We start from the raw sequence: 14,870 nt of genomic DNA, 5'->3' as shown, positions 1-14,870 counted from the left end.
TTTCGTAATGTCAAGTCTTTTTTCAGTTGCATCATTCACTCATGGAAAATAATTATGGATCGTTCATGCTTTGATATTCAATTATAAATGTCAATTCCTCTCTCAAAAATTTGGATGTAGGGTGGACCAAGATCCAAAAACATTTTTTGCTGTTCACTTTCCTCTATCGTTAACGTTTCTATGGATACCATCATCGACACCTGGACCAGTCTTAAGGTATGTGTGGTTCATAATTTCTCAACTACGATCAATATTTTTGTACATTTTGGCCATGTACAAAAATCTTGTGTAGTTTTGGAACACACATGACTGTTAGAGCACAAATTGCATTACATTTGAAAAAAAAAAATACAACGCATTGTTTAGGAGGAGCGAAGGTCAAAGCGTGAAAATCATTCTTGTTCTACGGATTGGTTTGGATCGGTCAGTGTGTTTCAAGATGGCGGACGCAAAAAATGAATTACGTGCGCTTCAAATTCTGATATTTTCAAATTGAAGATTAATTATATTCTCAGATATTATGAAACGACACTTCAGCAACACTTTAAAGGATAATTCATACCTATGCGACAAGCCACGAGTGTCGCTTGAGGATTTCACCAATCGAACACAAGCGTGTGCGCTAAGAATGTGAAACGTTGCTGCTCATTGGCTCGTTTGCAAGAGACGTGTGTCGCCTGTCGGTTTCGTGTGAATTATCTCTAAGCCATAGTTTAGGAAGTTGTTCGGACATCTAGAAGTCAATTCAGCAAAGTTTTGACCGTGCAAACTGCCGCAAAATTAGTTGTCTTGATCTGATATTTTCTCATAGCAGCTGAATACATGGAGGATTGGCCTGGTATTGCATTTGAACGAAATCAGTTAAAGCATTATTTCAATATGGAAAAACCCACCATAACAAAACTTTGGCAACTTTTCTATTGTTCAAGGTTCCATATGGCCCTACTCCCACATCCCCTAAATGTGCCTTCATGGCATGGTGCTATATGCGTGGGGATTTACCTTTACCTTACCAAGGTTCCATTTTCTTACAAGGACAACACACGCGCACACAATTAAAAAACAACAACAACGTTGGATAACCTTCGTGCATCGAAAGTAGAAATAAGTTTTGGTGAAAAATACATAAATAAGGATCAACTGTACGAATCGGAGCAAAATTAGCAAAACATAAGCCTTTGTCGTTTAACAATGACGATCGCTGTGGTCCAGCGACGAATGTAGCTTTCTGTTAATGGATTGATGCACGTATTTAATTTATCACTACCATAAACCCATCCAAATTGAGGGAGTTGCGGTAGCTTAAACGGAAGAAACAACACAACGAACAACTAACTTTAAGGGTCATTTGTAGATATAGAGAATGCAAGGTCGGCGATTTTCTTGAGGGAAAAGTAAACCCTCCCCGAATAAAGTAATTTAATAAAAATTAATCAGAAGGCATAGAAGTATGAAGTAAAATGCCCGACTAGATTATAATTCTGCCGACAATCTATCACGCGGGGAAAATACGGAAAATGTATTCATAAAAAACGTGATAATGACTTCATTAATGCTCACGCAATGTATACGTGTATGCGTGTGTGGTGGAAATAACTTATTAACTGCAGTACAAAATTGCAATTCAGAAGTCGTGAATATTTAGTACAGAACATATATAAAGAAAAATCATCAAAGTGTTGAAAACTCTTTAACAGTGAAGTTGAGCATCGTTAAACCAAAGGAGAACGCAACAAAAACTCCACATGTGGAACTTAGAAGAGAAAGAAGGGTGGTGCAGAATGCTCGTCTTCGTGGCTAGCACATTTCAAAAGAATTAATCTTTGGAATAATAAATATATATATATACATTAATACATAGCCTTAATTTAAAGAATAAAACGACATTCAGATTTTAGAACCGAAATTTTTTCATAATTTTTAAGATACTAATCATCAAAGATGGAAAAAAAACCTCGTCTGCAGTTCAAAAATCCTGGTTCAGTGTTTCTCATTATCCATCCATTCCCAGAACTATTTGCTCCTTGGAAACTACAAAATTTACACAGAAAAAAATTTAGTACACTCGCAGAACTGTCTAATAATTATAACAACAATAATACTAACAATAATAGCCTCATGGACTATAATTATATTCATATATACATCCAAAGCAACAACTGATGTCATGCGATATCTCCAACTAATCAAGCTGCTAGAATTAAGGAACTAGCAAATGCTAGTTAAACTCAACAAGAAATCAACTAAATAATTGTTGATAAGATAACTATTATGCACCCTCTACTTTAACTCTACCCTCAGAAACAAAACTTTTCTGCCAACCCCAATGATTGAAGGGAAGTATTCTTCCCAGAAAATAATAAAGAAAGCAATTACAAAGGAAATACATACTTATAACATTCTAATGCTTATCTGATTTCAAAATTACTTCTAGATACCTAGTGATGTAACATGGCATTATAACAAAAGGCTATGGTTCCTTTTCTAATTGTCATTGTCTTCCCTGACACAAATCAAATGGATTCCATTTAAATAATATTCTCTGTATTTTTCAAATTTCAAATGCATTTATCATTTTATTACTGGATTAAAAAGGAAGTAAGCTCGTTGTAAAAATCTATAGTGTACGAAATGATGTGGGGGAAGACAATGAGTGTACTCAGGTCAAGCCAGTTCACAGGGGAATTATGCTGAGCACAACGGAAGTGGGGGGTTGCGAAATCGTTTGCAAGTTAAAAGCTTGAAGTAATTCGTCGTGTGAGAACCAGAAGGACGAAATTCCATTTTTAATCAAATTTACAGGAGACACGAAATAATGTAATCTAATTAATATAAATATCAAGAAACTTAAAAAAAGAGAGTCAGTAAATTGGAGATAAATTACTCTACCTCACTGCTAATGCCGATCTGACTGAAATAAAGCTCTTCAGAGATGTTTTTTAAAAACAAAACTGAAAGGCGCATTTCTCATCTGGTCCTCGACGAATTAAAATGTAATATCTAGTATAATGCAATGCCAGAGAATAATCAGTGCCCATGCAGCACTGTAATCTCTGTTAGTGTAAAGTGAGAGAGATGGATGGAAGAAAGGTTGTCCAGAGTATTTCTATTTTATTTTGATCGCCACTAATGCAGTGTAATAAAACATGCTTAGCCTGAGTTCCAAATATGCAAATATTTTTCTTGCATGTTCCAAAAACCTAGCTAAACGAAGGACATATTTCACATTTCTACATAACTGGCTCCTCGAGGTTACGATACGATCACTGAAATCGATGAATGACCAGCCAGCCAAGAAAAGAGGGCACGAAACTCTTTCATATATTTATATTTTCAAGGTTGTATTATGTCCCACGTCAAGTTGTAATGGGGGCAGTGATGTAAATTTACATTTTAAAAAATCACCCACATTTTTTCGACACTTAAACCAGTAATATTTCCCCTCCACTAGAGACAATTCTCAGCCGTAGAAAAAACTGATACACAAGGTGTGCTCTCCGAAAAGCAAACACTTACAGAGTAGACTTCACAGGGCAGCGTTTAGTCTACACGGAAAACAAGCAGCCACCATACAAAGCAGCACGAAATTTTCGCCGGCTTGGATCTTTGCCAAGAAAAAGCAACAAAGGTAGAAGAACCCGAAGGTGCTCACAGCACGCATCCCCTCCCCCAAAGACAAAGCATCCGCGCATCGTAAAAGCCTCCGCGTTACGATTATATTATGGCAAAAATTTTAATATCTGGAGATAAAGCGTTTGAAGTAATTCCAGCATGGTATTCTTGGCAAGTCATTTCGTAACTTTGGTGTCTACCATTGTTATGTTGATCCAATTTCCTAGTAGCTATGCTTTATACCTCAAAATAAAAAATTAAAAAAACAGTGACATATTATCCAGTAATTCTCGGAAGGTTACTGACAATGGTTCTACATTAGCATTCAATGTTAATTGACATTATCCATTGTCTAGTGCTTAAAACTATGCCTATTCTAAAACTACATTTCGAGAGAGCTCCTCTTCTCTCATCTTCAGGTGAAATTGTTTTGCCGGTGGTGGGAACCGATCCTACGACAACCTGTGATTTTTATTCCAAACCCGGCCGGCCTTTACGGCGGAATGATTATCACAGCGCGCTAAGACGCCAGGGGTTCCGGTTTCGAATCCCGGCGTGGGCATGGGTGTTTGTGGGTGTTCCTTCACCAATTTCATTGCATCACAATCATGCTCATCTTGGCGATTAGGCAAAAGTGGCAGAAAAGCGAAGTAAAAATAATCCAATGAACATTGCTCTAACTCAGAATTCTGTATTAATTTTTGCTCCATTTATACCACTATTTGTAATTTATGAGAAGAGGGGATCACATAATGGGATGACTTATAGGGTTTTGGACCATTGAGGCTGCTGCTTTGATTTTCTTAAAATTCCAATTTGTGTAGTACTGTTACGTTGTTCCACTGAATTCTACGCGATTCAGATTCACTCCATGCATGTTCGGTTATTTTTAACCTATCTGTTTCGCCTTTGTTTGTGTACTGCTTGCGTTCATCTATCCTCCTCTGTAGAGGGCGCCCTGATTCTCCTATACGAGCTCGCCCGTATTCACATGGTATGTTTAAGTGTTTGATAGCTTGTATGAAGTTCTCTGGTTTGGTGTTTGATAGTATGCTTCTTAGTGTCTTCTTACTGCTGAATGATATGTTAAGTTGGAATTGTGAACCAATTCTACTTATCTATTCCGATAACCCAGGGATGTATGGCATGCATACCGTGCCTTTTGAATCAGCCAATCTCGCTGCTTGTCTACTTGGTCGTGTATGGCTGTTTTAGTTATGGTTGGTGGATACCCATTAAGTTTCATTGTATCTATGATGTATTCCTGTTTCACCTGAAGACAGAGAAGAACACTCTGGAAACGTAGTGTTAGAATAAGTATAGTTTCAAGCACTAGACAATGGATAATGTCCAATTAACATTGCATGCTAATATTAACCACTAGCCTAAGGGACATGATTTTGGAGGGCAGAAAATATTCAGGACACCATAAAAGTAGTGAATCAAAATGTCATCTTCAGATGCATATTATTGTTACGCACAAAATTGCTCCGCACTCTAATTTCAATTGCCAGATAAGGCGAGGATATTTGGTGCTCCCTGTTTCAATCGCTACCACTCATTCATTATCACGGACAACCAAGTGGTTCAAACAATCGTATTTTCCTGACTCGTGGAGAGCCTCCGAATGCTAGTGATTTCCCTGGACACTTTGTTCTGATGATCACGGGTTCGAATTGCCCCTATACCGCGGAGCATTTTCAAAGACAGCTAAAGAGCACATGACTGGAAATATCGTGCAAAAGGTCGCAGGGATTTAGACCCACAGGGAGGAGAAGCAAGCTCAGTATCTTGCTCCGTGTGAGTCAGTTGACGCGCAATCAAACTTGCACAAGATACACAAATACACCCTCAAGCTGATAAACTAATAACATGAATCATAATAAAAATGGAGAGCAAACTTTCTATAAGTTGCGGAGAACCGTACTAGGAAACATTCTGGATCCAATCAGTTAACACCGGCAGAGTTTCTTCGCTCAACTTTCTCACACAGGGAAACCTACTTCTGAAGTATCCTTGCACCACGTCACGTGAATGAACTGCAATGAAACGTAATTTCCACGCATCATGGTGACTGGCTGCGCTAACAACATGGACCGCGAAGAGCACTAGTTTGGTAGTACAAGCTATAAAGATGTTCTCATTATAATAAGAAACACAAGGGTAAGGGACGAAGCGTGTTTTCCCCTTCTAATCTGCGAGTTGGAACTCAATATCAGCTACTTTTATTAGATCCAAAGGGCGCTTCTTGGCTGCCATTTCGTTACGCACGAGACACCGGTAGCCGTAAATGCTTTAAAATAAAATCCCCCCAGCTTTACTACGAAGGTTATCGAACTGCGTCGGTTTTCTGTTACCTAGCATTAAGCTAGTCTCCAAGAACGAAACGAGGAAACTTTTTACTTTCAGAACATCTGCAGCTGGACGAGGAGGGGGTCACTTAGATTTCCACAGGGGGCCTCGGTGCTTTACAGGTCTAAGCTGAGCCAAACTGACAATTTTTCTCTCTTTCTGTGCGTGTGTACGTCATGAAAATTTTATTCACTCACCTCTCGATTCTTATTCGCGTCTCCACAATGGCAGTTTTATGAAAATTATTTTTTCTTTGTGTGAAAAGAACCACGAAATTGCTGTAGGTAAAACATGTGGGTCAATTCATACCAAGTGTTCCAGCAGCGGTTGCTACACCATTTTTTAAAATTTGCATTTTTTTGTTGTAACCCCTATGCAAGAAGGGTAGTTCAAAACAGGCATTATTTTCCAAAACTTGACTTCGTTTGAAAATGACAACCATTCTTGTTTCATGACTTGCGGCACTTTTGGCATTAGTGTTGCCCACGGGACGAGACGGGACAGGCTTTTAAAAATTCGAGACGAGACGAGATTGACCATGTGTCATAAGACAAACGTATATTTTCGAGACGAGACAGCATTTCCACGAGGCTCCACGAAACGAGACAGGCCACAGGCCAAAGTCTCGACTCGTGGGCAACACTATTTGGCATTTGCAGAAAGTTGCGATAATTATGATAACTCAGCTAAGAAAATTGACAGAAAGCTATATTAAGCGCACACAAAAAAAACACCCTTGTTTTCAGTACTCAAACTACATTTTATGTTCTGTACCTTTTTTCGCCATCTCGAATGCAAATGGCTGAAATTTAGGACCAAAACTGATATTCAAATTTGAAGAAAAATCAAAGTTTATGATTTTTAGTAGGGAAGTAATGTAATATCATAGAGATATTTTTTTTAGAAGAAACTTATACATACAAAGTTTTAGCAGAAAATATTTGGGCTCTGTTACCGATTTCCTACTAGAGATATCTTTTTGAAAAGTGCTAGTTTTTTTTCTTAATTTTTTTTCGAAATTCATAAAATTCGAAAAGTTCATTGCTCATTTCAGAAAACCTTATTCTCGTTGGGTACAAAATGTTTCATGAATCTCTGCAATAACAAAATTAAAGTTGAGCAATGTTTAAGCATACAAATTAATGTTAATGTTAAGCAAGTTGAAACACTTTCACTACCTTTCTGACTCAAGAACATGTGGATAAAGGTTGATTGAGTTGGTGTTTTAAGTCAATTTTGTGTACAGTAAGGCTGATCGGCACTGGACCTACAGTTTAAAGTGGGATCCGATACAGTTTAAAGTGGGATCCGAACCACTATGTACCTCCACCGGGCATCGAACCCCTTGATTACAAGGCGACGACGCTACCAGTACGCCATCGGGGAGGCCCTGTGGATAAAGGAACAAGGAACAATGCCAAAGGAGGAAGGTGACATCAAACCTAGTCGAATTTCGGTCAATGGCAGTACGTCGTAGTTTAAAAGATCGGAAAGGTTAAATTTTGATCTGTAATCTTGCCTCATTCAAATGAATTTCCAAATCAGAACTCGTAGGTTCCTGGCTATTGTAAAGTTTTCTGCTCAAAAGCTCTAAAATTTACGGCAGATGTCGGCAAAAAAAATTCTGGTCGTGAATAGGCAAATACATGACTTCTTTACACCTAGAGATCAATACATGGTCGGGAGCTCAGATTCCATGAGGGTTACCGGCAATGGTGTATTATCCTTAAATCAATACAATCAAAACTGGATTTATTCATCGAGCGCAATATAGAGAATCAATCCAGTGGTACTTACTCGCAATTGTACAGCAAGGATTCCCCTATCTTGACAGTAAAGCAAGTCGCGCCATTGAGGCAGTACCATGCAGCGTATGCTGGGGGGCAGGCATACGTGTGGAATGTGACGTTGGGCCGTGCCGTAGGACTGGGCGGCCGAGGTTTGGGCGTCGAGCGGCTCGAACATGCCTCTGTAAGAGAAAGTAAAAAGAACCAGTTAGTCAATCAGAAAACAAAATTCAAATACCAATTCTATACAATACACATTCATTATTTACAATTTACGCTCGATTTATTCCTGTACCGCTGCTCTACTGTGTATTGTGCTCTTGTGCAACATACGATGAAAATATTATGAAAGGGGAGACAAGAGGTTGTTGATTGGCATACTTTCTTCGATATCATCTCAAACAAACTCAAAAAATAATTTAAAAAAGGTAACTCTTCCCTTCAGCTTTGAAGAGTTGTTAGCGTATTGATTGATTATTTTATTTCCCTTTTCTTACACTTTTGGCTAATTCCGAAAAGGAGCATGAATAATCGCAACAATATATATGGACGACACACGAGCCCTATAGAGGCTGGGAAAGGGTGTCTTGAGAAAGTCACCCCTTACACCCCGTTAGCGTATAGATATATGAAACTACTGGTCCTAGGTTCGAATTAGGCATGTACGTATCATTGTGAGAGTTCCCTCATCTATTGCATCATTACTCTCATCGTCGTGATTACCCTATGGAAGCAGGCGACGTAAAATTAGCAAAAATTACAATAAAAACTACCTTATGTGCACAATAGCAAAGTATTTAAAATAACTATTGCCTTATGTGAATTTGTCAACGTGACTCATGTATGGCGATGATTGACAAACATGTAGGTTGATGCTGGAAATTATTATAAAAAAAATATATAAAAAAAATCGTACTTTACATTTCGTATAGGCTACTGGTTGATATACAGCTGGATCGCTCAACATCTTTGTCGATTGTGTGGAAAGTTCCAGGAATGGAACATCACCATATTCAAGAGTCAAGAAACTTCGCTATTTCCAAAACTCATCAACGTATCTATCCCAAATTTCACATAATGTGCCAGCTTATAAGAAGGCATATGATGAAAAACCATGGTTTCAAAGTCGCCCTACAGGCACGGTGACTGGCACTCTGATTTTTTACTGTTTCTCATGAAATAAAAGTTTTCCAAATAGCGAAGGAAACAATCATACGTCTATTATTGTATAAAATCTATCAGTGACTACACAGTGAAATAAAGACAATATTTTCCAAAGGTATCTAATTTGTTTCCTTGGCTTCCCCGTAGGCAAATTTTCAACTTGACGCGTTTGCTTTGCAAGAGCATTGGACACTTAACAGGGTCATCACCTAAAACACAGCTCAAGTGGCCTTGACATCCTCTCCATTGATGCTTTACTCGATTCGAGATAGGCTTCCGGTGCATGTCCGGAAGTGAAGGGTCCGAGGAACTACGGTCGGTCAGAAATGTCTGACGCACAGGCAACGGAGACAGAAGGAAAGGAGTGGGGGTGGCTACCTCATTCAATACGTAGTCTTTGTTCAACAAGTGACTGACGCAAGTGCAAGAGGCACAATATCTTAGCGCGGAAGGAAAAATTAGTATGTGGATGCAATAAACCCTACCTGAATGAGTACGAATAATATACCTACGTAGAACCACAAGTCTATAACTCTCTCTACGTAATACAATATCCAGGCGCTTTGCAATTACTAGCTCTACACAAGACCAGAGGTCGATACTGTTGCTTTCAAGGGACTCCCAGCATAGGCTGGATCACTGGGTTGCCTGGGTACCTTCTGATGTCACACAAAAAATGTAGAAACCACCAGTAAAACAATGAAAAAAGGAATTTTGTATCATTTGAGATGGTCCGCTCTCTCTAAAACAATGTGATGTTTACTATAATAATAATTATTATTATTATAATCATTAAGCACATAGTAAGAAAGATGTTTTTCACTTAAAGCACACAGAGCTCCTCCATACATCTGTCCGAACTCTTTGTCAAAATGATAGAAAACTTGTGCTAAAAGCTAAAGTGATAGCGAATACTCAGACTATATGTTAAAACTTCATCTTCATAATAGTTTCGTGATAACTGAATATGAAGTTACGACAATCGGTAATTGAAATCCTTCTTAAGGCACTCCCAAAATAAATTAGTTTGCACACCCCTATGACTCCCAGATTGTCCTACCGTTGCGGGGTCAACACCGCGACATAAGAACCAACAACGAGAACATTAACCATTGAGTTATGCGGGAGCTCATTAGCGATTAAGAAGAAATCAACAAGCAATAGCTGACTTATTAAAACTAAGCAAATATTTTAGAATTTGGATTTACCTGTTAATAAATATGCCAAACTATTATGCAAGTAGGCAACATGTTACTTCAAAAAGATCCACAGTAGCTCGATAATGCAACAAATTCAGTCCCTACAATGATTAATATGTTACAAATCCAAAAGGTTGAATGGTGCTGTTTGAACCAATATTGATCAATATATACACAGCTATTAACAGCTAATTTTACTACAGGAAGAAAACACCATTTCTCATCGATAGCTTTGCCTTCATTCTAAAAACAAATACCAAAATTTTCCTTTTACGAAACAAGGTAATTTTGATAAACCCCAATCAATTTCATAATCTCTTGATTTTTTAAAAAAGGTAATATTTCACGTCATGTGTACTACAGACAAAGGCATTCCGTGACACTAAATGCGATGTGATCATGGGATAAAGTTTACAACCTATTTCAAGTAATTTTAACCAGTTTCTAAACTTTTTCTTACACTCTTACTTATTTCCCATCCCTGAAGAAATATCGAGGACGACCCGAAAATTAGGAACACAAAAAAAGTCCGTGTTGCGACTGTCTCGGTTGTTTCTCTTGAATGGGTTTTACAATGATCTTGTAATCTGTAAATATTACGAGTATTATTCTAGGAAAGAGTTTCATAATAGTGCGATCAACTGGAATACAAATAACACATCAATATACGCAGATGAGGTATTCAAGTGTCTTAATTAGGGATGTCGCAGTCCGGCGCCACTCTTTATCTCGATCGATTTCTGAGACTTAGTTTCGAGTGTACATGAAATCACGGTAAAATTTAGTAGATGCTCACATTTTAAGCAGTTACCGTACTTTAACACATGACTCAACACAGATCATTCTTCGCTTGCCATTCAGGTTCGAAAGTTGCATGAATTTTAAAAACGTTGCATGCATAATGCAAAGATATACAGATAACATAACAATGAATTGCAACAATACACTAGGTGACAAAGCAGTAGGTAGAATGGTTACGTGCTCACATGAAAAAGAAAATAAATATGTGCATTTTATGCAGTCAAAAAGTAAATAGTAACAGGTGTTGTAACAAGCAAGGGTGTGGGATCTTTTCTCAACTTCGGTTACTTTATTAATGATGAGCTTATGAAATTGGTGAGTGAACAGTCACAATGATACACCCATGTCTGACCAGGTTCGAATTTGACTTGGTAGCACGTTAGCTAAGGGATCAGCGAGCAATGTAAATAGTTACAGAGTGCTTGGGGAACATTGCTATGATGTACTACAATTTTGTTTGTAGTATCAGTTTAATATACGAATTCTGATTTGGCAATACTTTGTCAAAGTGTTGACAATCATCAATCAACATTCTAATCTTCCAAATCTCTTCATACACTGGTAAAAACAAAACCTAAGCAACAATTCAGCCTTCTTGATATTTTATAAGTTTATGTTCACTACAAATGAAAAAAAGACTGACCTTTCTGCAATATTATTCAATTCTCTGCGTATTCCAAAAGTTACAACGTGAAAAAAGCTCAGTCACTTTTCGAACAACGCACGATTGGAATCCACCCACGAAGCATACAAGTATATATTAACGGCGTGCGAGAGAATTTCCTTGTTCCTCAATTTCCATGCATCCTGCGTCCATGGCCACTGTCACTCTCTTCCTGTGACTCATGATTCTCCTCTTGGGAGACAGCCAGTAGTTTAAAAACCATTCTGCATCCGGCTGCGAGAGCATGAGGGTGTCATGTTCGTTCCCGTTCTATAGGAAGAAAATCAGCAAACAGAACAATTTGACAAAGAGCCAAACAAGTCTGCAGGAATAACAACTGCATGTTGGGTTGTTACGTTCTTTTTCCATGTCCTCATTTTTCTAGGCTTCCACGTCGATATGCACTGTCTAAGGAGTGGGCATTAATTAAACCGAAAAGGGAGAAGTATCTGTTTATCATTTACCTATAAGATGAAGGCCTTCACTATAGCACTTGATTGTGCGTTCAATTTAAAATTGTACCGCACTCCGCACATGAAAAAGGCCTTTTTATACAAGAAAGTCAACCTTTCCCTAGTAAATTACAGTTAGTCGTTAATGAAAAAAATGCTCATTTTTATGAAACTATATTACTGAAGTAGGTTAGGAGTCCCTTCATCTAAATTTTAAGAAACTGACATGATGCTTTTCCGGTGGGTACAATTTAAAATTGAACGCATTGTGTTTCAACATCTTGTAGTAACTCTTCCAGTTTGCATTCTGAGCAAAATTTTGAATATCAAATTAATGGAATTAAGTAAATTTACATGCAGCTACAAACTTATCTGTGCATTGCATTCATTTCGCGGAGGGCCATTTATGAGAAGAACATGCCCGTTTTTTACTTAAGTTGCAAAACCAGGCTTCTTGGAATAATTATTATGCATGTTATTCAATAATGGAAGCGAGATGGTGGATGCTGGATCCAACACCGCTCAAAAATATACAAATCTCTCTCTCAGGTTCAGTCGTTACTGGTTCTTGCTGCACTGTGAGAGAATGATTTCGGAAATGGGAGTAAGACTCAAAATACAGCAACAGAGGGGTTAAGTGCACGAAATATGCCAAACTATTGGCACATTTTAATGTGACCATCGAAACTGATCTTGGTTTCCTAAATATTTACTGTCAACGGGACAAAGTACCTTCTACGGGACTCCAACGAGGAGGACAGTCACAATTGTAGACGTGCCCGTAACAAGAACTCTATCGAACTTGTACATTCTTACTGTGCGTTGCCTTAATCGATAACAATGATAGTGTTCCTCGTATTACGAATAACAACGTTCGTAAACGAAACGAATGCCGCACGTCAGTTTCAATGTGGGAAAACTACAAAACATCTGCATTCCAGACCCTTCCACGTAAATCTATATAGTTCAGAGAACCCCAGCAGCTGTCCTCCACGTCTACGCAAGAAAAACAACCCTGCCACTTCTTTCAGTCCAATGAACCAAAATGAAAGCCGAAATCCGTGACAACACAATCAGCTTAATAATTTGACAAGATCGAGTTGGGCACAATTCCAGAAGACCATACGAAGTGAACCGCCCTGGAAATTATATAAGACTAGGCAAACAGAACTGCTTTTCAAGCAGACAATTGCTGTTGTAAACAAGCACCAAAAAAGAGTCTCTTTGGGTTTATTCCATCTGGTCCAGCCACTTCACCGTCACACGTGATGCAAAAAAATAAAGGTGGAAGTTTAGCAAACTGAGATGGCTATGATTTCCATCCCAGAGAAGTACTTCTCGTGCATTAACTTCATTTGTAACAATGCATTTGTGACTCCAGAGTGCTTCCGCGGATAACGATTCAAATATTACACAGTAAAGTTCATGAAGATACTCGCAGAAAATTCACTGCGAATTGTGAATTGAACTTCGACGAAGTACATCGTACACATTTCAAATACCCTAAAAAGAGTGGCATCCATGAGCATTACAGTGAAAATTGTCCCCGACTATTTTCATTAATTTCCCTCTTGCATCCTATGTTTTTTAAGCGATGGATTTATGCATGCTGGTGCAGAAGTTGTCTGTAGCTTGTTTTGAGTTTTCTTTTAATTCTGCACGAACATGGTGATTGACAATTTGCATGGTAATACTCATGAATCCCACTGTACTTGCGATCACATAAAAGTGACAAAAAATGTTTTAACACAGGGATTATACAAAGGTGACCGGATTTTTAAAAGAACCAAACGGGACATTTAGCATATTTTCCTGAAGGAAAAACGGAGTGGCAAAATGAACGCATTTAATGTAACTGTTTCGTCATAAATACTTGGGTTTGAAAACTAATTAAAAAAATGAATTCTGTATAATTAACTTGCATTATGATAATTATGCACTGCATTCTAGAATTAATTACGTAATTAATATTTTGCCGATGAATGGATCTTCTGGAGTTCCTTCTTTTCAGCTTATTAATCAACATTGTCGACAAACCGTTCATGTACGAAAACACTCGTTCAGTTGGGACATTAGCTACAGGGTAACGATAGTAGGCACATCAATAGCTTCTTATGCTTCCACATATCTGCAGTTGTGCAGATCTCTAATATAAAGCGCTCTGTAGTCAGATGTGAACAACAATGTTACCATGCCATTGGTCATAGTAATAGCAGAGAAGGTGTATTGTTGCAGGAATTCTATGCTGATCAGTCATTGATACAAAAAGAGACATTTTAGTGTCCCGTTATACGTTCAAGAAAATTGGGATAGATCTTAAAAAAAAAAAAAAGAAGAAGAAGAAGAAGACTGACCCGGTTAATACGGGACGCCTATTCACCTTAGCAGTACAAGAAGACCCTTCGCGGGCAATATGCCGGACTTCAATAGAACCCACATGATAGGAAAGGAAACACTACAAATACAAAGCATAGACTAACTTTGAAGAGTATAGTGGAAATGATCCTAACGATAAAAATTCACCTGCAACTTTCCTCGTTTATGAAATTTTACAAGCGATCTGTAAAAGTTATCTATAATTTAGAGTATTGCCTGGTATTTTTTGTACATAAACATAAATAAAAAATTCGTCCTACGGAAACACGAGTAAAAACAATTAGCTCATCACAATGTTCAGTCGAGACTAAGACCTCGTACTTGCCGAAGAGATAAGATCCACGAAGTAAACATTGCTAAAATCATGATCCATTGCTATCATGAATCAAATCTTCCTCTCATAGCAAATATACGGTGGTACTTCGAGCAGTATTATTTACTGTAACTTTCTAATATTAAATTT

At 38.0% G+C, this 14,870-nt stretch overlaps 1 protein-coding gene across 3 annotated transcripts in view; it reads right to left on the bottom strand.

Annotated features, from left to right (window-relative positions):
- The window catches only part of LOC145994948 (protein spitz-like), a 314,442-nt gene that overhangs the window by 40,141 nt on the left and 259,431 nt on the right, over positions 1–14,870 (bottom strand). For all 3 annotated transcript variants that reach the window (XM_083131465.1, XM_083131464.1, XM_083131466.1), the window contains one exon: positions 7,762–7,933. In XM_083131465.1, coding sequence (XP_082987591.1) covers positions 7,762–7,933 — 172 coding nt within the window. The remainder of the gene's footprint in view (positions 1–7,761; positions 7,934–14,870) is intronic.

Source organism: Lepisma saccharinum, chromosome 11, assembly GCF_977018435.1.
Source record: "Lepisma saccharinum chromosome 11, izLepSacc3.1, whole genome shotgun sequence".
Lineage (NCBI taxonomy): Eukaryota > Metazoa > Arthropoda > Insecta > Zygentoma > Lepismatidae > Lepisma > Lepisma saccharinum.
Note: the sequence above shows the minus strand (reverse complement) of the source record. Positions and strands in the feature narration are given on the sequence as shown.